General features: G+C 33.8%; 1 protein-coding gene and 1 long non-coding RNA gene across 2 annotated transcripts; both read left to right on the top strand.

Moving 5' to 3' along the window:
• Positions 1-10647: 10647 nt before the first annotated feature.
• Positions 10648-11091, top strand: LOC145038548 (uncharacterized). Its single transcript, XR_013679425.1, has 3 exons — positions 10648-10780; positions 10859-10941; positions 11012-11091. It is a non-coding gene; the product is annotated as an uncharacterized LOC145038548 (long non-coding RNA).
• Positions 11092-25726: 14635 nt separating this feature from the next.
• LOC145039654 (uncharacterized) lies at positions 25727-26428 on the top strand. The gene has a single exon (XM_078987684.1). It carries the CDS (start codon positions 25727-25729, stop codon positions 26426-26428), a length of 702 nt encoding a protein of 233 aa, XP_078843810.1.
• Positions 26429-27344: the final 916 nt, after the last annotated feature.

Here is a 27344-nt window from a genome sequence, read left to right as displayed (position 1 = left end):
AAGCCTTCCAAAGTCAATACAAGGAGAATTGGGATTGTTATTGCTATATAACAATCAAGGTATGATCTTAAACCTAATTACATATTAATATGATCACTTGAATGCTAGAATTAGGGTTTATAGTCTTGGATTCAAAGCATGTACAATAGAGAAACCTAAATCCAAGCATTAGGGTTTGTATGAGCACATAGGATGTCTTATGACCAAAACCCATCAAATACGGGGGTATGAACTCACTTGATAGCGTTTCGTTTTCTGGAAATGATTTTATTTTAAGAAAACCAACTTTATTTGGACAGAGTTTCGACTGGAGAAGGTTGTTTTTCTCGGGAATCTCGGGCACTTTGGGGTGTGTTTTGGGTGTTAGAAATGATCCCGGGGTTTCGGGGGAAGTCAAAATAGTGAAAATATGAGTTTAGGGGTGAAAGATACCAAATTCTCAAAGTTACTCGGAAAGGATCGCAACCTTTCTATTGATAGGGTGCGAGGTGTGAAGGTTCGGCTCCGAAAAGGAGGAGTCAACAGGCGAGGTGGCAGCGAGGGAAGGGGCACGCGTGGCTCGGTTCGCAGGCGGACACGAGTCCTAGCTCAGAGGCTTCTTCGTGTGAAGGTGTCGGACGTGCACTGGACTACGACTTCGGTCCAATCTGAAGTTGACACGGGTCAACACGCGGCAGCCTCGCATGCGAGGTGACGTGGTCGATTACTGTTCATTCGAATTTTCCCGGTTTTCTATTATTTCTCGGTTTTTTAGCCAAATTCTTCCGAAATTCAAAACTTTCATATACGAAGTCCGTTTTTGACGTTCTTTATATGCACGTGTAGGCGAAAATATAATCTACAACTGCCGTTCAGACTTCGTTGGCAAATTTTGAGTAATTTTTAATATTATTATTTTTAACAGACCGGGACAGGAAAATCCGTTAAAAATTCATAACTTCTTAATTCGACGTCCATTTTCTTTAGACTTTTTACCGTTGTACTACTATTGACGAGAACTTCGATTCTCGTTTAGGTTGTTTCGGCTAAATCTCGCTCGATCTTTATTTCGCGTTTTTAGCTGTCTACCGCTATTCTGAAACTTAGAAAAATCATAACTTCCTCATACGAAGTTGGATTTGGACGTTCTTTTTATGGAACTTCTTGGTTTTATGAATACTACGACTCTCATTTAGATGGTCAAGGCTAAAAAGTAGTTTATCGAAAACTCACTTTTTACGCTAAATAGCGTTTTGCCGGTTTTGTCGCGGATTTTCGATTGGTCATAACTTATTCGTTATAACTCGGATTTTAGTGTTCTTTATATTTTTGGAACCTTGTTACAATCTCTATCAGTTTGTTCATCCCAATCGAGATTTTTAATACTTTATTTTTGAGGGTCACTTATGTAAATGTACACAGTATGCTAAAGTATCTCTTTATTATTTTAAAAAGAAGTACAAATTGACCTATATTATTACATAGGTTTGAAATAATGGTTTGTTACATTATCCCTCTGTTAAAGAGAATTACATCCCGAAATTAGCATTACAGATAGACTAGGGAAAAAGATGTGGATATTTCTGTTGCATTTGATCGTCCCGCTCCTAAGTGAATTCAGGTCCCCGTTTTGCATTCCAGTGAACCTTCACTATTAGGATGCGACTTTGTTTGGTTTTCTTAACTTCCTTGTTTAGAATCTCTATGGGTTCTTCCACAAAGTTGAGACTTTCGTTTAACTCGATTTCCTTGAGTGGGATCACAAGAGTCTCGTCGGATAGACACTTTTTCAAGTTCGAAACGTGGAAGGTAGGATGAATGTTACTTAGTTCTTGGGGTAGTCGAAGTTTGTAAGCTACATAACCAATTCTGGCAAGAATTTCGAATGGTCCGATGTACCTTGGATTAAGTTTGTCACGCTTTGCAAAGCGTATCATGCCCTTCCAGGGTGAGACCTTTAACCAGACACGGTCACTAACCTAGAATTCCAAGGGTTTTCTTCTTTTTTAAGCGTAGCTTTTCTATCTATCTATGGAAGCTTTAAGTCGCTCCCGAATTTGTACGATTTCTCTATAGTTTCTCAAATGATTTCCGAACCAGTGAGAGCACTGTCAGGAGTTTGACCTCAAGGTAGCTACGTGTCACCCACTTCAGCCCAGCATAGAGGGGATCTGCACTTGCAGCAATAGAGGGCTTCGAATGGAGCAACCTTTATGCTAGTGTGATAACTGTTGTTATTAGAGAATTCAACAAGGGGTAAATGAATATCCCATGTCTTTCCAAAGTCTATCACGCAAGCTCGCAACATGTCTTCTAATGTTTGAATCGTCCTCTCACTTTGTCCGTCGGTTTGTGGATGGTAGGTTGTACTCATGTCCAACCTAGTTCCTAGAGAGTTTTGTAAAGACTGCCTGAAACGCGAGGTGAATCTGCTATTTCGGTCAGAAATAATAGATATTGGCACACCATGTAGTCTAACAATCTCATTGAGGTAAGTTTTTGTTAGCTTCTCTATCTTGTCGGTTTCTTTTATTGGCAGGAAGTGTGTGGATTTGGTTAATCTATCGACGATTACCCAAGTAGTATCATAACCACCTGTTTTCTTGGGTAACTTAGTTATGAAATCCATGGTAATCCGCTCCCACTTCCATTAAGGGATTTCAGGTTGTTGTAGTAATCTTGAAGGTTTCTGGTACTCTACTTTGACTTTGGGACAAGTAAGGCACTTGCCCACAAAGGCAGCAATTTCAGCCTTCATGTTTGGCCACCAGTATAGTTTCTTGAGGTCCAGATACATCTTGTCTGAACCTGGATGAATGAAGTAGCGGGTTTTGTGCGCTTCATTGATAACCACATCTCTATAACCACCGAACATTAGTTTCCAAATCCGGTTCATGAAATAATAGACTCCATCCTCCCTGACTTCGAAGTTCTTATCTATTCCTTTCAGGGTTTCACCTGCCTCGTTTTCGGATTTCAAGGCTTCAAGTTGAGCTTCTTTGATCTTTGTGGACATATGTGAATGAATTGTCATGGTCAACGACTTTACCCGACGTCCCCGGTATTCTTTTCTGCTAAGGGAATCAGATACTATGTTAGATTTACCAGGGTGATAAAGAATTTCACCTTCGTAATCGTTCAGTAGCTCCACCCATCGTCGTTGTCTCATGTTCAGCTCCTTCTGATCGAAGATATGTTGGAGACTTTTACGGTCTGTGAATATTGTGCATTTCATGCCATATAAGTAATGTCTCTAGATCTTTAGAGCAAATACTACTGCTCCTAGTTCAAGTTCATGTGTTGTATAGTTGACTTCATGTGTCTTTAGTTGTCTTGAAGCATAGGATATAAAATTTCCTCTTTGCATAAGAACACATCCAAGCCCTTGATTAGAAGCATCATAGTACACTACGAAATCCTCTGTCCCTTCATGAAGAGATGTGGTCGGTGCACTACACAAGGCTTACTTCAGCGTTTGGAATGATGTTTCTTGCTTTTCTCACCAGCTAAAGGTTACACCCTTTTGTGTTAGGGTGGTAAGAGACTTAGCTATTCGAGAGAAATTCTGGATCAATCTATGATAATAGCCAGCAAGACCTAAGAATTGACGGATTTATGTAGGTGTCTTGGGTGCTGACCAGTTTTCAATTGCCTTTATTTTGGAAGGGTCGACATGTATTCCTTCTGAACTGACCCCGTGACCTAGGAAATCAATCTTCCTGATCCGAAGTTCACACTTTGAGAACTTTGCATAGAGTTTTTCTGTTCTAAGAGTTTGTAATACTTGACAAAGATGTTGGCCATGTTCCTCTTTGCTTCTTGAGTAGATAAGGATGTCGTCAATGAAGACTATAATGAATTTGTCCAGGAATGGACAACCCACTCTGTTCATTAGGTCCATGAACATAGCAGGTGCATTCGTCAATCCGAATGTCATCACTATAAATTCGTAATGACCATAACGAGTTCTGAACACGGTTTTGGGAATATCTTCCTCCAAAATCTGTAACTGGTGATACCCGGATCTTAAGTCTATTTTGGAGAAGTAGTTTGCACCTTGAAGTTGGTCGAACAGATCATCAATGCGAGGCAGAGGATATCGCTTCTTGATAGTAAGTTTATTCAGCTTGCGGTAGTCTATGCACATGCGGAATGATCCATCCTTCTTCTTTACAAACAAAACCGGTGCTCCCCAAAGTGAGAAGCTTAGTCTTATGAAGCCTTTGCTTAGGATTTCATTAAGTTGGCTAGATAATTCTTGCATTTCAGAAGGTGCAAGACAATAGGGGGATTTGGCTACATGGGTAGCTCTAGGGATTAGGTCGATTTGGAATTTGACTTATCGTTCGGGAGGTACTCTTGGAAGATCATCGGGAAATATATCGGGAAAGTTACAGACCAGGAATGCTTACGATGTCTTTCACTTCTTGCTTTTTTTCTACCATTTGAGCTAAGAATGCACAGTACTCCTTGCGAAGGTATTTCTGTGCCTTGATGCAAGAAATGATCTGAAGGTTCGTTCCGGGTTTGTCGCCTGAAATAATAAGAGTCTCATTAGTTGGCAAGTTCAAGAGAATAGCTCTTTCATAGCATAGGATGTCGTCATGGTTAGAGCACAACCAATCCATACCTATTATGACGTCAAAACTTTTAATAAAGACCGACATAAGGTCTGTTGGGAAAGACAAGTCATTCAAGGTAAGGGTACATCCTATGTATATATCATTGGTGGATTTGGATTTCCCGTTAGCCATTTCGACTGTGAAAGTTTCATTTAGTGGTTAGGAGTTTTGATTTAGTAGATGTTTAAAATTATGGCTCACGAAGCTCCTCTCAGCACCACAATCAAATAGAATGCATGCATAAGTATTATTGAGAAGGAACATACTCGTGACCACCGCAGGGTCTGGCACAGCTTCTTCGTGACCCAGTGCTAGAATCCTCCAACTCCACTGTCATTTCCAGCTTTTGGACAATCTCTCTTGAAATGCCCCACATCATCACATTGGTAGCATGCTTGACCTACTCCAACAATAGGTACGTGGTTAATCAGTTGGGGTGGTATTCTACAAAATTGGGTAGTATGCCCTTTCGTGTTGCAATTACGACACTGCGTTTCTCGGAAATTTCCGTTGTGGTGAATATTGCACTTGTTGCATTTAGGGAGGTTGCCAACATAAGGTTTAGTTGGTGTAGGGTTATTAGGGACAGTAGCAGATACAATAGCAGGTATGGTAGAAGGTACAGTAGCGGCATGGACTGCCACTATTTGTTGCTTCTTTGGAGGTTCCAGAGGAGATTTGCCCTTCCGCTTGTTCCAACCCTTGTTGTTGTTGTTGTTTTCTTTAGGTTGTTATGGGGTAGTAACCACAAAGTTTTGTCGCTTTTCGTGGTCAATAAGTAACTGTGCCAGCTCCTTGTCACTATCAAAGGTGACATGCTTAGAAATAATGACACTTGCCTGTATCTAGGGCAACAGTCCCCAAGTATACCTTTCAATATTTTTGCTCTCCAGAGCAACCATTTCTGGACACAGAATTGCCAAGTCACAGAATCAATTTGTGTAAGTTGTTATGTCTGCACCGCCCATGGTAAGACCCCAGACCTCTTGCTCAAGTTTTTGAATTTCCCTTCGCGGACAGTATTCCCGCATTAACATGGTTTTTAAGTTCTCCCAACTTTGCTACCCTTCGGACATGAGCAAATTTCAAAGAATGTTTCTGTCTTCACAATCTATTGTCTTAAAACCATCACTCCTCCAGGTCCATTAAAGGTCCTGGGTTTGGCGTTCAAGAAGTCTTTATAAGTGCACTCTCGCGAATGCTCATGATTCTCGCCATGGTTAGAAGGATGCACACCAGCTCCCGACCCACTAACACCAGGAGTATTGATATGAGACATGACAGCCGCTACAGCCGCCGTGACCACTGCTTGAAACATAGCAGCGTCGAATTGAGGAGGTGGTGGTGGGTGTGGCGTCGGTGCTTCATTTTTACGTCGTGGATTCCTACGAGGAGGAATCTTGTTCTAATAAAGTTAAAAGATAAAAAGATGATAAGATATCAAGAATGAATATGAATTTGATATCTATGAACTCAATATGAACCTTGTAAATAATTGGAAATAGAAGTTCACTGCAGGTACAACTCGCAACAGGATAATATGAATTTGAGTGGTTATTTTTCAAAGAGTATGAAAATGTATGTTGATTGTATTGGTATATTAAGCATATGTAATCTGGAAAACTTGACCTTAAAGCAGGTCTATAATATACCACAAAGCATCGACATCAAATCGACCTACTGAAAATAAAATTTTCGCGGTCGTATTGAAAATCATGAAAAATAACACTAGGACATATCTGTAGATTTATACTATAACCAAAAATTTGAAATAGGATTGTGTAGGAAAATTGTAATAACGATTGTTGAAGTAAAGTGCTTATTATTTTATTGATACACGGTTTTGTACATATCGTGAAAAGTAGTATATACATTCGATATATTAAAATAGAAAGTAGAAGTAGTGTAAACACTACTTGCGGCGATTATGGCTCCTAGTACTGGCCTGCCTTATGGGATTCAGACTACCTTAAACACCTCTCAAGTGTAGTCTGACGCTCTTGGAGTGCTCTCATTTCAATTTGAGCAACAATCATTTCCACATGGAGCATGTCCGTGTGATGTCTGGTTTCATCATGATCTCTGTCTACATTTTTGGAATCAACATGACCAGAACCTTAATTAGACACTTTTAGAAAATTTATACAATCGGAGGACACAAGAATCGAGGTATACATCACGATATATATATATATATATATATATATATATATATATATATATATATATATATATATATATAATGTATTGTAGTTATTATTGTGAAAAATTTTTATAAGTTGAATAATAACAAAGCCACTGTATAATCACAATGCATATATGCTATATATATTTTTAGTGTCGTATGCGACCTCAAGAGATCCAAATTTGTCGTATAATCACAATGCATATATGCTACATAATTAAAATTATAAAACAACACTATATATATACATATCATGTAACATTTCTAAAGACCAATTAATAGTATATATATGACAAATGTAGACACTTATTATATATATATATATATATATAATTTAATTTTGAACCCCCTGAGTGAAGTGAATAGTATTTTGTTTCTATTGGTGTTTTTTTTTTCTTTTTTGCTTTGGTTTTTTGTTATTTATTGTTTTTATCTTCTATAGTGGCACTACTAGAAACTTAAATTTCAGCGACGGATTTAGAGACGGATAAATCCTGTAGCAAAATTTTACACTTATAGCTAGGGATTTACAACAGATGTGCGATGTTTTAGACATTTCCTTTATTTATTCCACATTTTTCATAGAAGCGAGGGTTTATCGAGGGATCAACTACAGATCTCGTACGTGTATATCGACGCACCTCAATCCTTCGCCAATCGGTCGAAGATGAAGGCATTTCAATGAGGGTTCAGCGACAGAGAGAGAAATTGCCAATATTTTTCATCTGGTACATATTTAGCGAGATAACGTCGACGTAAATTTTATTTGGGGTACATGCATTTTTGTTTTACAATAGCCGATCTCTCCTTGAAATTGGCGCAACACAATACTAGTTTCATGAAATTGTTGTAAGTTTCATTCCCTCCCAAATTTGATTTATCACTCTAGAGTAAGTTTCCTACGCTATGTTAACCTAATATCATCATCTCTTTTCAAACAGATGACAAAACACCTCACCATTGCTGCCTTCTGATTCCGGCAACCTCCATAAAATCTAAAATTTGTTTTCATTAACTTCCGATTCAGGTAAATCTCTTGATTCTCTTTTCTTTAGTCGTATATTAGGTTAAGTTTAGTTCTTGAAGATACTTTCTTATCAAGCAAGGTATTTTAAATGATTATGGTTTTCATCAAAGTTGGTCGTTTGTGATTATGCAACAATTAGGGCTTCTTACTTATATCTCCCCTCTTTTCCCCCCTTTCATTGATGATCTTAATTTTGATACGATACATATGAGAGGCATAAAGTTGTGTTTACATTACTAACTTCCATAACATCTATTGGTACTGCTTAACTGGTATGTTTAGCTTACTTTACTTCAATGTCGAATTGATCCACCTATATTCATAATTTTTTTGGAAGAAATCTCCTGACTACATCTGTATCATACTAAATGTTATAAATAGAATAATTTTGTTCTTGAAATTGAAGAAGAATCCATAAGAATATGAGAATTAGGTTTAAGTATATGGATTTGTGTAAGTTTTTCAACATCAAACACCATAAAATTAACTCAAATTACAGCATGAGATGCTTCTATAATCACTAGATTATGTTTCCCTTAGTTGTGGTGTTCTTTTTTTTTTTCTCTTTATGTCAAATTTAACTTAAATAGGTGAAAATGTTGCAGGCTATACGCTACGCCACCTTCATGAAACAAAAGTTGAACAAAGGCTTGACTCAATCGAAAATGCTGTTAGTAGTTTCCCTTTAACAAAAGTTGAACAAAGGCTTGACTCAATCGAAAATGTTGTTAGTAGTTTCCCTTTCTCATACCTGAAACATAGATACTAGCAATAAAGTTGAAACAATGTTTAGAATATATAAAATATAATAATTAGATTGTGTTTATACGCTTTTTTGTAGATGAATCTCATCTTCTAACCTGACATGTTCCTTCATCTCTTGAATGTTTGTCTCTAATTCAACAGGTTTTGTAGCTCTTTAGCTTTGACTAGCTTTGACTGGTGTTTCTACGCTTCACTCCACTTGTTTCTCAAGTGTTTCTTCTGATTTTTTCTTTTCGGAATCAAGCTTTAAAGGTACATCTTCATTAGATAGAGACATATAACAATAACAAAATACATCTCTAAATCATCAAATATAGAAACATCATACTTTTATAATTAAAAGTTTCAAACTTATAGGAATGTATTAGCTCCAATATCTCTCGAGGTATGATATCCAATTGGCTATGACTTTCACCAGCTAAACATAAGATCAATGATAAATGGACATCCTGATGAGAGCCACAAAAGTGAACTATGAGAATGAGATATTGTTTATTTAACAATAACAATAGCTTTAAGTTGCATTTCTTTCAAACTTTTGGGATCATTGGCTAGATATGCTTTATGTGGTAGCTATATGAGCGGTCTGCAGAACTGAGTGCCAATGTTAATCAGGTAATTTTGTCTTACTGAAATATCATAAATTTAAGATTTTGTAAGAAGCAATTAGTTTTTCAGCATCTTACTTGTTTTCGGGACTTGTGTTCTTAGTTTATTTGAGGAGAACTAATGCATTGCTATAAAATCACTTACCACCAAAGGTATGAAACTGTACAATCACTTTATTCATACCTCATCCACTTTATTCATTCAAAATCTAATGTGTACAACTTGCAGATAGTTGAGGTTTCCAATGTTTTCTTGTAATCATTTCCAAGAATTCCCATGCTAAGTATGAATTTCCATTTCGTTTTTGTAATGCTCTATAGGTGTATGACAAAATGCCTAACAGAAATTGCTCAATCTGTCAATGATGCAACTCTGGTGGCAAATTTCTTTCTATAGACTACACAGACTAGGTTGGGGAGCTTGCCAAAAAACATAACCTAAAGCTTCATATAGACGGACCTCGTATCTTTAATGCATCTGTTGTGAGTTAAAGAAACCCTTTTCAAATTTCAAGCTTCTTCCTCATCTTCCATCCATTCATTTTCAAGATTTTTTTTTCAGGCTCTTGGTGTCTCTGTTCGTAGGATTGTACAAGTTGCTGATTCTGTTTCAGTATGGCCTCACTTCCAATTTCCAAAACCTTTTTCTTATGAATTATGATCGTTATAAAATGGAAACAAGAATCATGTTATAGTTTTTAAAAATTTAATTCATAATATATTGTGTTTCAGATATGCTTGTCGAAGGGCTTGGTGCACCAGTTGGAAGTGTTATTGTTAGGACAAAGAGCTTCATTGACACCGTATATAATATATATATAGTATATCTTGTTATAGTTCTTGAAAGTTGGCTATTTTTTGGTTAACAATTTCTTCTATTGAGTTAAAAGCTTCAATCTTTTTAACATGTAGGCAAGGATTTTGCGAAAAACTTTAGGTGGGGGGATAAGCAGGTGAGAATGAGGGAATCCTATGTGCTGGTGCTCTTGTAGCTTTAAAAGAAAATGTTGGAAAGCTTGGAAATGATCATAAGAATGCCAAGACTTTAGCTTGCAAATGATCACTTTAATCGTTCAAAAAATGTAAGTTTCTGTTTGGAAATTATTACTATATGCTCTTATATAACTGATATGTGTATTGATAGTGGTCTTAAATTGAAATTTGAACACACATGATTGTAGGTGAAACAAGCAATTATTGAAGATGTGAAACAAATAAAATTCTAGCTTATATAACTGCCTTGAAGAAGCTCTGCAATCATCCAAAGGTAAAACATTTTTGGAAGAATCACAACATTATTAGGACACAATTTTTTTCTGATGCATTTCTTTCATATTGTAGCTGATTTATGATACAATGAAAATGTTCTACGGAAGGGAAAACTAAATCATGTCTTATTATGTTGTGTTATTTTGTACATTGTTCTTGATATTTATTTATTTATTTATTTATTAATTTGTTAGATCTGGATCTTGGACCGGTGGATGATGACCTGGTTGAAGTGTTAGGAAAGATGCAAGTCTTGGCCTGTTTGTTGGCCCATCTTTGTAAGAGAACAAATGATCGAATTGTATTGGTTTCAAATTATACTCAGGTATAAATTACAAGTTCTTTAATGTAATTAGGAGTTTAATAAAAGTGATTAAATCTTTAAGTAGCTGTAATTCTTCAGACACCGGACAAAAGTTGCAGGATGGGTCCACATCAATCAACATAATACAAAAGTTGGTCAACTGCTTCAATGATCCATCAAAGGTATTTCATTTTTAATCATTTAATAAGTACATACTCATTTAATGAAAAAATACACATCATTATGTTGCAGGATGAGTTTGCATTTCTTTTCGGCAGCAAAGTTGGTGGTTGTGACCTCAACTTGATAGGTTGAAATAGACTTGTTCTATTTGACTTGATTGGAATCCTGCAAACGACAAACAGGTACTCAGACACTCAACATTGTTTTTCTAGGGACAAAGTCGTCTTTTTTATAACTTTCTTTTCCATGTAGGTTGCTGCAAGAGTTTAGAGGGATGGGCAGAAGAAGAGAGTATACATCTATAGGTTTTTGATATTTGACGTTTTTGGATGTTTTGTTAAAATTTGGTACTTGATTTTGGTATTTTAATATTAGTGTTTGTTTTGGATTGTATAATTATTTGATGTTTTTGGTATTTTATTATTGTTTAGTTTGGGATTGTATAATTATTTGATGTTTTAGTATTTTTTTATTTTAGATTTGTAATAAAAAAAATTAATATTATATATTTGTGAGGGATCAGCTACAGAAACAAAAAAAAAAAAAAAAAAAATCACATCTAAATTTTGCTAGGGATCACCGACGGAATATAAAAAGACAGATATAGAGGTTTGCAAGGTATTAACGACAGAAAATAAAAAGACGGATATAGAGCTTTGCAAGGGATTAGCATCATAATATTTATTTAGTTTTGTCGTTGATGTCCTAAAATAACAGTATTAAGAGAACAACTTGCGATGGAAATTCCGTCGCTAAAGTCGTTGCAAAGAAAATCAAGTCCGTCACTAAATTTCTAGCTAAGCCATTAGCCACCTTTGATTTGGCTATGGAGTAAGTCTGTCACAGATCGGTCGCAAAAGACCTCTAGTGACGGAATAGCGACGGATTCATCCGTCGCTAACACCCATGTGTCTAGTAGTGTGGGTGGGATAGTGATTGCCTACTATGTGTCAATGACTGCTACTGTCCAAGTGTTCCGGAAGCCAATAGAAATAAGATTAATGCCCACTGCCACAGCTTGACTTTGTCGGTCCTTCTTCCCTATCTCTCATCGATTACTCATCGGCTTCCATTTCCACCACTTCTCTCAGTTAAGCCGCTACTTCCGACCAACAGTTCTAGAAGCATCCGACCAATCTTCACAACCCAGGCGCAAGCTCTTCGTCCCAGGTTTCACTGCCTCACCGACTGTCATCGACTTCTATTCACCATTGCAGCAGCATAGCCTCCACTACGACCCAGCAAGGCAGCGGTCTTCTCCATCGCCACCATTTCATGGGTTTAGTCTCCCTTCCAGAAAGCAAACGTTGAATGTTTCTAAATTCTGAGTGCTGAAGTTTTCACAAATGGCGATTGTGCAAACGAAACATGACAGTAGGGAATTGGGATCAGGTAGAGTAGATAAGAGGAAGGCGGTCAAAATTGTTGGCTGTGAAATTCCTAAACTACCATACTGATTTCTGAGAGGTTACAAAACCATCATGCTTGCATACTTTTATGTGATTTCCATTGACTTCATCGCCGATCGTCAAAGCATTCATAAAGGTTTCATTTTATTTCTTTGAATTTTGTAATTTTTTTTTTTTTGAAGACTCGTGAATGATCCGCTGAACACAAGAAGGATGGACACAGATCAGTAGAGACTCACAGACATGTTTCTGTGGAGGTATGCCATGTTATCGGTCATCAGGTTAGTAATTAGTTTCATTTGACCTGATTCCCACAAGTGATTCAGATTCTAATGCTACTCAATTACTCATTCAACAATGAACATTCTTTTCCTTTCTAAATGCCTTCAAGGTGTTCGATGACGCCTTTGTTATCACTTTCAGGGACATAACTAGGAGTGAGGTTTAACTAATCCATTTCACATACTCTTATTTATATTTTGTCATTTTGGGTGGGTAAATAATCGGTTTCACATAGTCTTATTTTATTTTTCTTTTTGCAGGTGTCATATTAATGAAATATATGTTCTTGATAGCATAAACTACACCGCTATGTCACCAACAAAGTGTCACCATGCAAGATTGATGAGGTGGAATTTGGTGATTGAAATGTTTTTGAAGTCTTATAGGGTAAAATAGATAAAGTTGAAGAAATTTGAACTTTTATTTCACATCCATTTTTCACTTCTCAAAGGGTAAATATTATACCAAATTTTTTTCTATCAGAATTAATAGATTTAGTTTATCGAAAATTTGGAATTTGGTTTTCAGAACTCTATAGGGTTTGGTTGGAATGGGAATTCAATTCCATTCCAATCCCACGTTGACATATTTAAATTCCTTATTTTCTTTATTAGTTTTTGTGATGCCAGGCTAGAAAATCTGGAATTAATGTCAAAATATGGAGCTGATGTGTGGAAACAACACAATTAAAAGACTTTCAGCATTTTTACCAAGGTCAGTGTAATCAATCTCCTTCCCTTTTGATAAAAAGAGTTGATTTGTTTCTACTTCTCTAATAAATTTAATTTTTTTTATCGACTTTGTATTTATATTGCTTTAAAAATAATTAATTTGATGGTTCGGTTTGAACCTCGATAATTGGTTTTAAAATTGTAAATCCTTGATTCTTTATTTTATGTGATTATTTTCAAGAATGTTTTGTTAATGTTACAAGGAAATTTATGTTTTATGATTTTCTCAAATCACAATAATTATCATGCCGCGATACTTAAAGCCTTACATTGTTTTTGGAAATAATGGCAATATGGTCATTGTCTGAATTACCCTTCTATTGATTTTGTAATATCTTGCTTGGTTTATATATAGATAAAATTTAAAAAATTATTTTTAGCGAGTGATTAACAATTAATGTTCAAAAGACGTGAATGTCCTCTTGATCTACATCATTAAAAAAACGACTTCAACAAACATTTGGGTTAGTTGATGGAATTCAATTCCATTTCTTCACCCTTTGCATATGAAGGAATGGAGTTTTATAAAACTTTAACACCGAGGGTATTTACGTCTTTTTGATACACGACATGAATGCAAGCACAAGAAGCTGAGTTAAACGAAAAGATAGAAATCATTAATCAAGAAAGAAAATATCATCAGCTAACTTTATTTTTACTAAATATAGCAACAATTAATCTGATTTTTATCGAACATATTTTATTAATTTCACATATACTTTATATATGTATATATATACTTTTTTAAACAATAAAATACCGCATATAAGCTTAATGCTTTCTCAATACAAGGAAAGGAGCTTTGTTATAAAAACATAGCAATTGAAGTTGCATGTGTCAATATTGAAACCAACTTTGAAGAATTAAAAGCAGAAGGTGCAAAAAATATCAAATTTCTTACTTTTTCATTTATAAATTAAAAATTCTTTTGGTAATTTAAACTAAATGCATGTTTTTTTAATGTAGAGTCTGGAATCTTAATGTTAATATGGAAAACGGCTCTTCTTAAAGAAAGTGTTGTTTGGCCGGATTCTAATATTGATGTATGTGTGTGTGCTTCATTTCTATGCAGGTGTATGAATACATAAACTATGTGGAAATTGAGGGGGAGGTTGCACATGGGTTATAAGGTTTCTTTAAAAATAAAATTCGCATGCCTTCTTAATTGGACACTAAATGCAATATAAGGTCTAAATTACCTTTTGGCAGATTTACTTTCTTTCCCGCTTTCGACTGGGTTCAAAACGATGATGGAAGCGAAAAGATCACACTGAAAAAAACCCGAATCTAAGTTAAGTATGTTGCAGAGAAAAAGTAACTGTATCATCAGATTTTCCCCTATTCATTTTTTAGAGTTCAAACTTCAAATGTTTACTATTTAGTTTTCACTAAAACTTATATTATAATCTTATTTGAGGTTATTAGATCAAAATGATGCAATACCTGGTTGAATTACAGACACTAGTTACTAACCTGTCTTTATGCTTTTATTTCAGGTTGACATTTTTTCTTCACATACATACACTATTGTTATATAACTAGATTATAACCCGTGTTAAACGCGGGGAACGTATAAAGAAAATATAATTGTATATAGATATTGCAAAATAATTATAAGAAAATCAATGTTATTGGTATTATTGAAATATGTAGAAAATATACTGAAGTTGGTAAATATATAGTCGTTGAAGGACCTCTTCATAGACAAAAAATTTTGTTTTATTAGTTGAACGACATTGCTCATCACAAAGTATCTTCAAACATTTTTTACCTGTGACATGGAAAACAATTATATATAGCTAACCATGCACATAAATGGGTCTACGAAAGTATAATCTAACATTGACAATGTACTTTCAAAATGCATTGTTCTTTCATGGTTATATTGCAAAATAGAATTGTTTATTTCAAAAAATAACAACTTATTTATATTTATTCGAAAGGAATCACATAAGCCCCCGACAATATTAAATTAAAGAAACTCTAACAAATAAATATAAAAACAGTTATGCTTGCTCGATTTAGATATTGCCCGTGACTTATTGAAAATGCCAAAATACATAATTGACACACAACTTACTTGTTATTATGAAACGAATTAAACAATTTAAACTTGTGATGATATCTTTTTTTATTTTATGATAATGATAAAATAATGGAAAAATGAATGCTTACTTCAAGACATATGAGAACATTTGAGTAAGGTCGATGGTCTTAACTGCTGAGTATTTATATCTTTTACATATAGCTATTAAATGGTTATACAAGATGAATTAAAAGTTCATTGCTATTTCTTACCAATTCAGAAGTATATTTCGATCATTTTTGTATAAGATAAAAAACATATAGGTTCTTTTAGTATCACTACAATCCTACTTTCATATAAAATTACTTTTTTCACATGAGACCAAACTCGGTGTTTTTCTAGCATTATTATAATCCTATATTATACATTCTTGATAGTTTTGAAAAGTTCGTTGCAATTTCTCATTTTTTTTGAAATCGTTGTTATTTCTTGTTGCTTTTAGAAATAAGTTTTAGACTACTTTTTTGTATCGGACCAAATTTGAAGGTTATTTTTGCATTATTACCATCGTATATGTTCCATTTCATTTTTACTATTTGAATATAGTTTTTGTAGTTCAAAAACGATACAAATATAAAAATACTAACTATATATTAACCGACTATTTGTAATGTATAATTAAAAATCATGACACCATAATCATAATTTATTGATGTTAGTTAAAATGTAATTTATTTGGGAATGAGGTTAGTTTTTGGTTATTTATTTCGGAAATATAATATGTATTCTGCATTAGAAGTGCTTACCTATTAAATTTAACATTTGTTAATTAGATTTTTATTTTGGCTTGACATAGCCATGATCGTCCCATATTTAATACCTTGCACCTTTACTACCTTCTTACTTGGATTCATTAAATCAAGATTTAACATTTTTTTTTAAAACATAGACAAGAAACTATTGAGTTACTATTAAACTCAATGGATATGCTAAAAGATATATGCGACTTGCTTTTTGTGAGATCAATAATACCGTAGTGGACAACTTTCTGCAAAATAATTTAAGAACCGAAGAAAACCTGATTGCCCAAATATATAATATCATTATTTAAGTCATAACCTGTATATGCCGACAAAATTGAAAATTTTAGCCAAAACTATGTTACATGCCATCAAAGATGAAAAAAGATCCTTTAAAGTTAGATGAGGGTATTAATTTAAAAAATCATCTTTCATTTTTTGTTGGATGTATTTTTTAAACATAATCTATAAAAACCACCATAGCCAAATCATAGATCGCTTAATCAAGAAAATAGAATACCACAGTAATAAATGGTAAGCCAGTTAGAACATCTTTTTCTAAAAGATCAAGAAATTGACAATTTATTAGAATCTTATCTCGCTGATAAAGTCATAACAAAGTGCAATAAATTGAATTGATAGTTTACAATAATAATAATAATAAAATGAAGCCCTATCAGATATAGAAAACCCTAAGGATGAGACAAAAAACAGGTAACACTACAAAGTTGTAAACATCAAAAACATATGATGCTAAAAATTTAGAAAAAAAAAATATACCTAGTTGTGAGGTCAACGTAGAGAACTTGTGTCAGATTCTTTGACACATTTTGTCAAACACCTAAGGTACATGTTCTAATAACCTATCTTTTGAATGTAACATGACAGAAAAATCCAATGTTATAGGAAAGTATATGAAATGAACTAAATAAACATGTATTTAAATTATGCAAATTATTTTGAATAATGTTCCTTCAAAAATATACTTATTGTTGTTTCATATCTACATACAAAGCTTAATAAAAAAATTTTAATTGTAGTTATGCAATTTGATTCTAACATATAAAAACGACCGCATAGAAAATTTAAGAATCAAATAAAAAATTTGTCTATAATACCGTAAATCTTATATTTAAGGAAATAAGATCATTCTTAATTTAGATGCTAACGTCTTAGCCTATTTTTGATATAGTTCATTTATTAATATGTAGGCAAGAATGTTTATATTAAGTGTTGTATATTGTTGTTACCAATAAAAAACTATGTTGTAGTTTAAAAAGTTTTTTTTTTCATGGTAAGTATGTTGCTATAATTTGTAAAAAAAATAACAGTTATTGTAGTTTATAGAGGTTGTTGAGGATCGAGTACAAGTTATTAGGTTAAGCATTTAATATGAAAAGATATACATCGTTGTTTTTGTTACTTAATGATGTACTATGTTAAGCCAAAAAAAACCTTATGCGATGTTTTATGAGATTTCAAAAATAGAAACATAATTTTCATAATCATAGAAAACAATCTTTGAAAAGTTGTATTTACTATACAGAAACATATATAAATTAGAATAATTATAGTTTAACCCTTTCTGGATTAAATTGTTTATAAAATTCATCACCTTAATAGTGAATAAAAAATAAATTAAAAGACATTTACAACACGAAAAAATCACAACATGTTATTGTTAAAAATATTGTTATAACAATGTACTTTACACGTACATTCCTAAAAATGGTTTAATATGAAGTTATTATATTCGACATTAAAGTCGGAAACAGTAACCAAGTTGAGATAGTCAAACAAAAAGAAATAGTAACAATAATCAGTTTGATCCATTTTAAATTAAATTATCGATTTACCCTTCTGATGAACATAATCTATGCTAAATTAATGATTTAGCCTTCGAATAAAAAATGGAAGTCTCATGCTAAAAAATCATTTTAGTATATGTGTCATATCAATATCTATTGTTGAATTTCTTTTTTGGCCCAATGCTTTTCTAGTTTTCTAAGTTGAATTACTCTTTTGCCCTTATGTTTTCTTACTTAAAGGTTTCCTGCATCTAATTTGTAATCAAATTAAAATAAATCACAAAAATTTAGGAGTTTATTGATACCTTCAAAAGGTAAATTCGATTATTACTTCTTTATTCTATGACAAAAAAAATTACCTTTTTGCCCTAAACCTTAAAATTGTACCTAACATTAAAAAAAAATCATCTAATAATATCAATAACCGTTAGTTATGATTTCAATTTAAAGTTAGAAATGTTGTGATGCAACCATCATATTATGATATTAATTTACATTCAAACACTAAAAAATATCTCTTTATTTCTATTATACCCTTATCATCCATTTTCTATTCAGTATTACCATATATTTATCTTAACAAATTATGTAACTTCTATATCAAGATTGCAATCCCTGTAATTCAGCCAACAATTTAATATATTATATAAAATCAAAAACAGTAACCAGGTTGAGATAATCAAACAAACATAAATAGTTGCGGCTCACGATTTGATCATTTTAAATTAAATTAGTGATTTACACTCTTGATGAACATTATACATACTAAATTAATGATTTATCCTTCGAATAAAAAACGAAAGTATCATGCTAAACGAATACACAAAAAAATTGATTACCATGCATAGGAAAATGGGTAGGGTGCATTTGTCATTCTATCAAAGTGCTTTGCTATATTATGTTTTAACTGATTTCCATCAAAGTACATTATTTTTTTTCTGGATTAAAGGTACGTAATAGCTTTTCCTATTTATTTGAAAAGTTTCAGAAAAGTTGTTAATCGATTTCATGTAAGTTGTGATAAAGAAAAATTGAAATATATGAATACATATATTTGATACAGGAACAAAAAAATAATAAAAAAAAATATAAAAAAGTGAAAGAAGGTACCGACCTTCTAGTGCACAACAATGAAAGTTTAAATTAGATAATGATGATCAAAGTTATAAGCAATAAGAATGATGTTGTAAGAGAAGGTTTGAAGAAAAATAATGATTGAAAATAAGCGTGAGTCGCAGATTCAAGGATGAATCGTATATGTATGTGATAATTTGAATCTGATTTTTTGGTATTAATGGTTTCTTCATAAAAATGGATTTTATATTGATGATTTGCTAATATAAATGGATTTATATTAATGGTTGATATTTAATGCCTTAATTGAGATGATTTTTAGTAATATATTTTTAAAGTTGACCCTTTTAAAATCTTTATAACTGGAAATTCAAGATTTAAAATATGGGAAGTTTTTATTAGAATTAAATACATTCCATTTCAATGGATTTAAGTTAATTTTGTTTGATAATTGGAAAGCTTTTATTGGAATTAAATACATTCCATTTGGGAAGATGATGTCAGCAATTTGATCTAAGGGTGAAAATATAGGATTGAAATACAATCATTGACCAAAATTGTTTAAGATGATGTCAAAACTATAAATACAATCATTAAAGATAACATAATTATTGATATGCTTATTTAATGATCTTTTTAAAAAGAAAAAACTAAACATGTTTGAATTTTGAAGCCAAAACTATAAATAATGGAGTTAAACTATGAACAATATTAATTAGGGTTAATGATGGCATATATTTTCAAAAAATGTCTTGAAGGAGATGCTAGCTTTATTTTGTAGAGATTTGTTTGAAGCCAAAACAAAGGTGTGATAATTGGAGATGCAAGGAAGAGGCAACACACAAATTCTAAGAATACATGAGCAAAAAGGAACCACCTTATGGTGCTACATTCTGTTATGAACACACAAAACATCAATTGAAGAATAACCATTGACATGAGGACGAATAGGATTAGGGAATTTTGGTTTAAGAGAAAAAAATAAAGAAGAAAAATGGGCGGCTATTCTTGTTTCTATCCAGATTTATGGAGAAACTGATACTTCATATATAAATAGAATGATATGCTTCAATTGATAACATAATAGCTGATTTTAAAAATTCTATAATTAAATGTAATTATGCTCGAATTGTGAAATATATTTTAGAAAGTATGAATAGATTCTATAATTAAAGATTCTATAATTAAATGTAATTTTGTTTGAAATGTAATTTCTAAATTCAAAGATTCTATAATTAAATGCTTGAATTTTATTTGGAGAATATGATGTCATCAGTTTAATCTAAGGGTGGAAATCATATGATTGGGATACAATCAAGGGCCCTGATTGCTTCATTGGTGAATTAAGGGTTATCTTTTAATAATATTTAGAGATTGGTACTATATTTGTTCATACTTTCCTATATTTAGAAAATAAAGATAATTTTTTTTGATCCATTGTTGACATTAAGACGACAATTTCTCTGTGTGTGTGTTTTTTTTTAAAATAAAAAATTGCAGACACAAGATTATATGCTATTACTTGGAGATCTTATATTTGTTATTTTCTTTATGTTTCTTTAAATACTCATTTTCATGTTTTTGTAATGATTTATCATATACCCTTATTTAACTGTTTTATAAAACTTTTGATCCATCACAATTACATTATTAGTAATACACCAAATAAAAAAAATATTATTTGAATTGTACACTATGTATTTTTATTTTTTGGAACACTTTCTGACTCTAACTCCCGCAACGCGGGAACCTTCCCTAGTTATGTATAAATCTTCAATTATTTATATATCTCGTAAACATATGTTATATATGTGCCAAATTTTAAACCATGATTTAACAAATTAATAAATTTCACATTTCCTAACATATGAGTTGGAATTTAGATAATACACAAATAAATACTTAATTAAATCAAATACACACAATTATATTACATGCATATCGTAACAGATACATTATACAAAACATTAAAATAAAACTTATATTTTTTTGTACTCTTAAAATGACAAATGACATCAAACTTAAATTTAATTCTAGTTCATCTGCACACTCAAAAGAGACTGAAATGAATCCTTACACTCTACCTACTTCCATGGACTGAACACAATCACAATCACAATCTGTATAAGTGAATCCTTTCACCCTTCATCGATTCCTGTCAAAACAAGAACAAAAGTGAGAAAAAAAGAGATTAGGGCAGTTTCCCATTCATTCTTCCTTCTCCCATCACATTGGCAATCACAATCTGTATAAGTGAATCCTTTGGCCCTTCATCGATTCTTGTCAAAACAAGAACAAAAGTGAGAAAAAAAAAGATTAGGGCAGTTTCCCATTCATTCTTCCTTCTCCGTAAAATATCAACCCAACCACCTATAAAAACCATCCCATCTATTCCTATCAAAATAACCCCAAATATCCATTCCATTCATCGATTTTATATCAAAACAATCAAGAACAAGCATCACAGTTCATCCATCGATACCAGTCAATACAAAAAAAAAGAAAGAAAGAGGAAGAACAAAGGAGCTGCAGAAGCCTGCCCTGCTCCAACGGACTAGCCTAGTCCCTATCTACTGGCGACAAGGAAGAGCAACCAAAGAGACCGCCAGAGCGGCCCCCCTAGCTGCGACAGACAAGAGAAGCACCGCTGCTTTTCCCGTCTCCTTTCGTCAAATCGATCCCGCATCAAAGGTGCTTCCCTTTTTCAATGGATTGCCATCACCGAGCTACCATGGTTGTTTGCGTTCCCATCTTCCTTGCTCGACAGATGAACCACGACCATCGGGCCCGAATCCCCTTCGCAGATTCCTCCTTGATGCGGGGGTTCGATCGCCTTTTGTCCCAATGCTCAATTAAAAAATTTAAAAAAAAAAGATTATGCGATTTAAGCCCCTATCAACGTTATCAAGATCGGGATCCTATCTAGGATCGTTTTTTGGGTTTGCAAGATCGGGATCGAGATCCTAAGATCCCACAAAATAGAATATAATTTTAATTTATAATATTTAATCATTAAAAATATTTCAAACATTTAATTTTTCATTCAAAAGTTATAAAAACTTCAAAATATGAGTCATAAGTCACAATAAAAAATGATAAATGGTAGATTGGTAAAGGGTAAAAGACATAAAATGGTAAAAAAAATTCATTTGCAAAATAAAAAACAAGGAAGGTAGGATCGTAGGATCGGATCTAGATCCTACGATCCTACCTACAATCTTACGATCCTACCTACAATCTTACAATTCTACCTGCGATCCTACCCCAAATACGATCCTTTTACGATCCAGATCGTTTTTCATACGTAGGATCGTAGGATCCTACGATCAAGATCGCGATTTTGACAACCATACTTCCTATTTTGTTGATCAAAATCAGTCGGATACGAGGCTCTAACACAGAAAACGGGTTTCAAATTGACCCAGTCAAAAGTCAAGGGGTAACCCAAACATGCATTAAAATATCCAGAGCAACCCCTCCACCAGAAAACCTAACAAATTAAGCCCTGAAACCCCAAATCAGTTTCAAATGTACATGTTTAGCCCCTGTTTTGTGAATAGTTTGCAAGATAAGTCCCTTGAGGATAATTTTGGTAAAATCAATCCCTAGATTTTACTTATTATTATTATTATTTTTTTTTAAAAAGACCATCATATACTTAATAATTAATACCAAAACTACCATTTGGTTTATTAGGTAATTTAAAATACACTTGGTGGTTTGTTTTAAGAACGATGAATGTTATGTAACAGATCTCACGACAAGATTCACACCTTGAGCCTCGTTTACGCAACGAAAGTGAGTGCTTACGACCCATTTTCGTTTTAGGAACAAGGAACGTTATGTATTTTGTTTGTACAAATATATTATCCTTTATGCGAAAATAAAATAAATTTAGTTTATAAAAATGTTAATTAAAAAATTAACATATTGTTACAAATAACTAATATAAACTTTTTGTATACATATCATGAAATTTTATCGTGAAATAACTAGTCCACACGACAAATGTTACATGATATAAAAGTATATGATTTTTATGTGACATTGTATATTATGACAAACATGTTATAACACTTTTGTAGTATTTCAATGATTCAAGCTATTACTCTTCATGTATATTTATACATGTACATATGTTCATTAATTTGAAGCATTCATTTTTATAAAAGCGAGCACATTACACTTTTACATATATGTCAAACATACTCAGTTTTTATAAACTCTGTAAAATGATTTTCATTATGCCTAGTGATTTAATCACAATTAAGTTCGGTCTGAGAGCTATTCACAAACTTTTTAGTTAATGGATTTTAGTGAGACGCTACGTTATTTATTAGCTGAGTCTAAACATTTAGCATATCCACACTACTGTAACCGTTAATCTTTGAAGAGAGATACATATGTATAGATCTATATGGGGTTGACATCCCCATCTGCGGTTGCTAGCTACAACCCTCGACCAATCAATCGAAGCAAGTGATAGGTGTCTACCGTTGTTACTACAACGTCCAAGGAAGCGATGTAGGGGGTGCAATCAGTCAGGTAGCTCGGTTATAGGACTCACTAAAAACATTAAATAGAATCTCTCTCTCTCTCTTTCTCTCTCTCTCTCTCTCTCTCTCTCTCTCTCTCTTTCTAACAACCATGGGCTTGGTTGCTTTTATAAGTATTTTCAAGTATGAAATTACTTATGCAACATAACAGTTTGGTTCTTAAGGATATTCAAAGGTTTATTGCGAACACAGTTTAAAGTGTAGATTTACTTATACAAAAGATACATTTTGTCTTTCAAGGATTCATGTCTAAATAACAACAACAACAACAACAAATATATATATATATATATATATATATATATATATATATATATGTATATATATATATATATCAGTGTTGTAAATATCGGTCTAGGTGCTTGATGGCCTCCATCCGCCTATGAATAGGTGTTACAGGGTTAATTAATCGGCCTTGGTCAATATCGGTCAAAACTAGTCCAAATCGGACTAAATCGGACCAACTCGGACTCATAATTGGACCAGAAGCCTACCAGCTCAAAGGAGCCGGCTCACTAACATAGCTTGGTTTAACTTTCTAAGTAATACAAGCTCCTTTTATAGAATAAGTTTTCCTCTAAAGAATGCTCCCACTACCGATGTGGGATGAACTTATAATTGATTCATATATGTATTTTTGCATCTTGTTCTTCCTTACTTTGCATCTCGTTCTTCGGAAGGTGAATTTGAGTTCCATCACCAACCCAACCTTCTTCTCGAAGATGGAAGGTATGACGACCCGAGTGTACAAAAGGTAGTTCTTCTCCCTGATTTGGCGACACGGATTAGCGAGGAAATCCCATCAATGGCGGAAATCTCGTCGACTCGAACCTCATTTTCTCGTCGACACGAACCTCACAAGTAGTTCTTTAGTCACGACGCAATGCCTTTGGTATAAATTTACATGTCTTGATTCTCGCAGGGAATCACATCAATGGTTCAATTCCTCATAATTTCATTGTTGTCACTATCGTTGTTGCTGCTTCTAGTTGAAACACGCTATCTCCTGGTTGTGATTATGTAGAGCTTGACGCCATGCTCGAGTGTAAATCGCGTTGGGAAAAATCATCTTCTTATTATGTTGGTAATCATCTGTCTCTATCTTACTTAATTCAATTTGTTTAATCGTTTGACTTTGATTGTGCGTTGTGATTGAATTTTCGTTTGTTTAATTGATTTATGTATAAAACCCTCTACCCACCAAGTGTTCGATCAATTTTCTGAGTGAATCTTGTTAGATAGACATAGTGCAGGCTATTTCGTTTAAGGTAATTTCTTGATCAAAATTTTGGCCCCTTGATCATCTGTGAAGTTATCAAGAACCATGGATTGAAGATTAGGTGGTTTGGTAGTCTAGTTATCGGTTGTTTATGGTGCGACAGTGGTAGATTAGCTGAGGGTCCCCGATTAATCCCCGCCTAGCCGATTAATCCCTTGGCCCCAGTCTACCGCCGAGCCTACGTCGAGGTTTTCTGCAACCTCGATATATATATATATATATATATATATATATATATATATATATATATATATATATATATATATATATATATATATATATATATATATATAAGTTTAGCAGTAAAATGAAAAATCACATATACCAGACACCATAGAAATTACTAATAGTAAAGGACCATAGGATCCTCTATTTGGGACTGTTGTTGTGCCTTTCCCAACATACTTGAAATAGATTTCTAATGTTGTGTTGGTTATAACAACAATTTTTATTTCTTTTTTTAGGGCCCTATTGTAGTAGTAATTTAGAATTATTAGCACGTTTAATTTTCTGCATTTGAATAAGTGAGACTTGATCACTGTTAGTCCGAGTCTTAAGAGTAGTGGAATTAGTTTCCTGTTTTCCCGTTAAGTTTTCCTTTATAATCTCATGCATTGTATCGTTATTTTGTATCTCTTTTCACGTTCAATTCAGTGAATAAAAGTCTTCCAGCTTTGAAGCATTGTGCAGTGTTTCTTTTCCTTCTTTGCCCCTGTTACTGTTCTATAGCCAATCACAGATTATAGGCTTGTAAGAAGCCAACATTTGGTATCAGAGCTAACCTGGTACATGCCCAAATATCAGCCTAGAAAAGAAAAAATGGCAGGAAGTGGCAGCAATGGGAATGGTGACAAGGATGGGCAAATCACTCTACACTATCCGATGTTGATAAGAAGCAATTACAGTGCATGGGCAATTAAGATGAGGGTCTTCATGTTGGCTCAAGGGGTTTGGGATGCTGTAGAACGCAGAATAGCCAACACTCTCGTTGAAACAAAGAAAGATAACATGGCATTGGCTGCCATTTATCAGGGAATACCGGAGGACCTGCTCATGACATTGGCGGAGAAGAAGACTGCCAAGGATGCTTGGGATGCTCTCAAAGTTATGTTTGTAGGAGCCGATAGAGTGAAAGTGGCCAGAATTCAGACGTTGAAGGCTGAATTTGAAGCGTTAAGCATGAAAGAGACGGAATGCGTTGATGATTTCACTAGGAAAGTGATCAACACTGTGAGTACTCTACGCACCCTGGGAGATAAGATTGAAGAAGCTCAGGTAGTGAAGAAATTACTTAGAGCTGTATCATCCAAATTCGTCCAGATTGCCTCAACACTTGAGCAATTTGGAGATTTGGAATCTATGTCCGTCGAGGAAGTAGTTGGTAGGCTTAAGGCATATGAAGAAAGAATGAAAGGTCGCGGGGATGGTGACGATCGAAAGTTGTTGTTAACCCACAAAGAGTGGACTAAAAAATACAAGAAAAAGGCCGAGGGAGACTCAAAACAACAAAAGTGGAATTGAGGTGGCTCGAATGGGTCGCGTGGAGGTCACGGTAGAGGTAGAGGAAGAAACGGAGGTGGCCGGGGTAGTTGAGGCAAAAGTGGCTCAGATCAACAGAAGGAAGGTAATTCAAATGCCTCAAGCAGTCGCGACAAGAGTGACATACAATGTTACAATTGTCAGGAGTACGGCCATTACGCAGCAGAGTGTAAGAATCCTCGAAAGGAACGGAATCATGAAATCAACCTGATTCAAGAACAACACGATGATGAGCCAGCCCCGTTATTAATGGAGTTCGGAGAAGAAAAAAGGGTATTTCTGAATGAAGAAAATCTGAGCCCGCAACTGCAATCAAATGGTAACACTCGAAGACCCTCTCGTATCTGGTATTTAGATACAGGTGCTAGCAATCACATGACAGGCGATAAGTCAAAATTTAAGAATTTAGATGAATCAATTCATGGTTATGTGAAGTTTGGTAATGAATCACGAGTCAAAATTGAGGGTAAAGGCTCAATTGTGTTCAAATGTAAGGATGGAAGTCAACGTAAACTTGATGAGGTATACTACATTCAAGATTTATGTAGTAACATCATCAGTTTAGGGCAATTAACAGAAGGTGGAGATGAAATCAAAATGAAGGGCTCGTTTCTATGGGTCTATGATTCATTTGAGAAACTGTTAATGAAGGTTCAACGATCAGCAAATAGACTCTATAAAATCGAGCTTGAAGAGCTTGCTGGTGTGTGTCTCTCTGTAGAAGTTGATGACTTGTTATGGCTATGGCACAAGCGGTTGGGACACATCAACTTCAATTCAATGAAGCAAATGGCAGAGAAGAATCTGATCGTTGGGCTCCCAAAAATCAATATTCCCTCCCAACCATGCGAAGGTTGTTTGCTGGCAAAAGCAGACAAGGAACCCGTTTCCACTACAC

The sequence above is a fragment of the Lactuca saligna genome, chromosome 4, assembly GCF_052625555.1.
Source record: "Lactuca saligna cultivar CGN05327 chromosome 4, ASM5262555v1, whole genome shotgun sequence".
NCBI lineage: Eukaryota > Viridiplantae > Streptophyta > Magnoliopsida > Asterales > Asteraceae > Lactuca > Lactuca saligna.
Note: the sequence above shows the minus strand (reverse complement) of the source record. Positions and strands in the feature narration are given on the sequence as shown.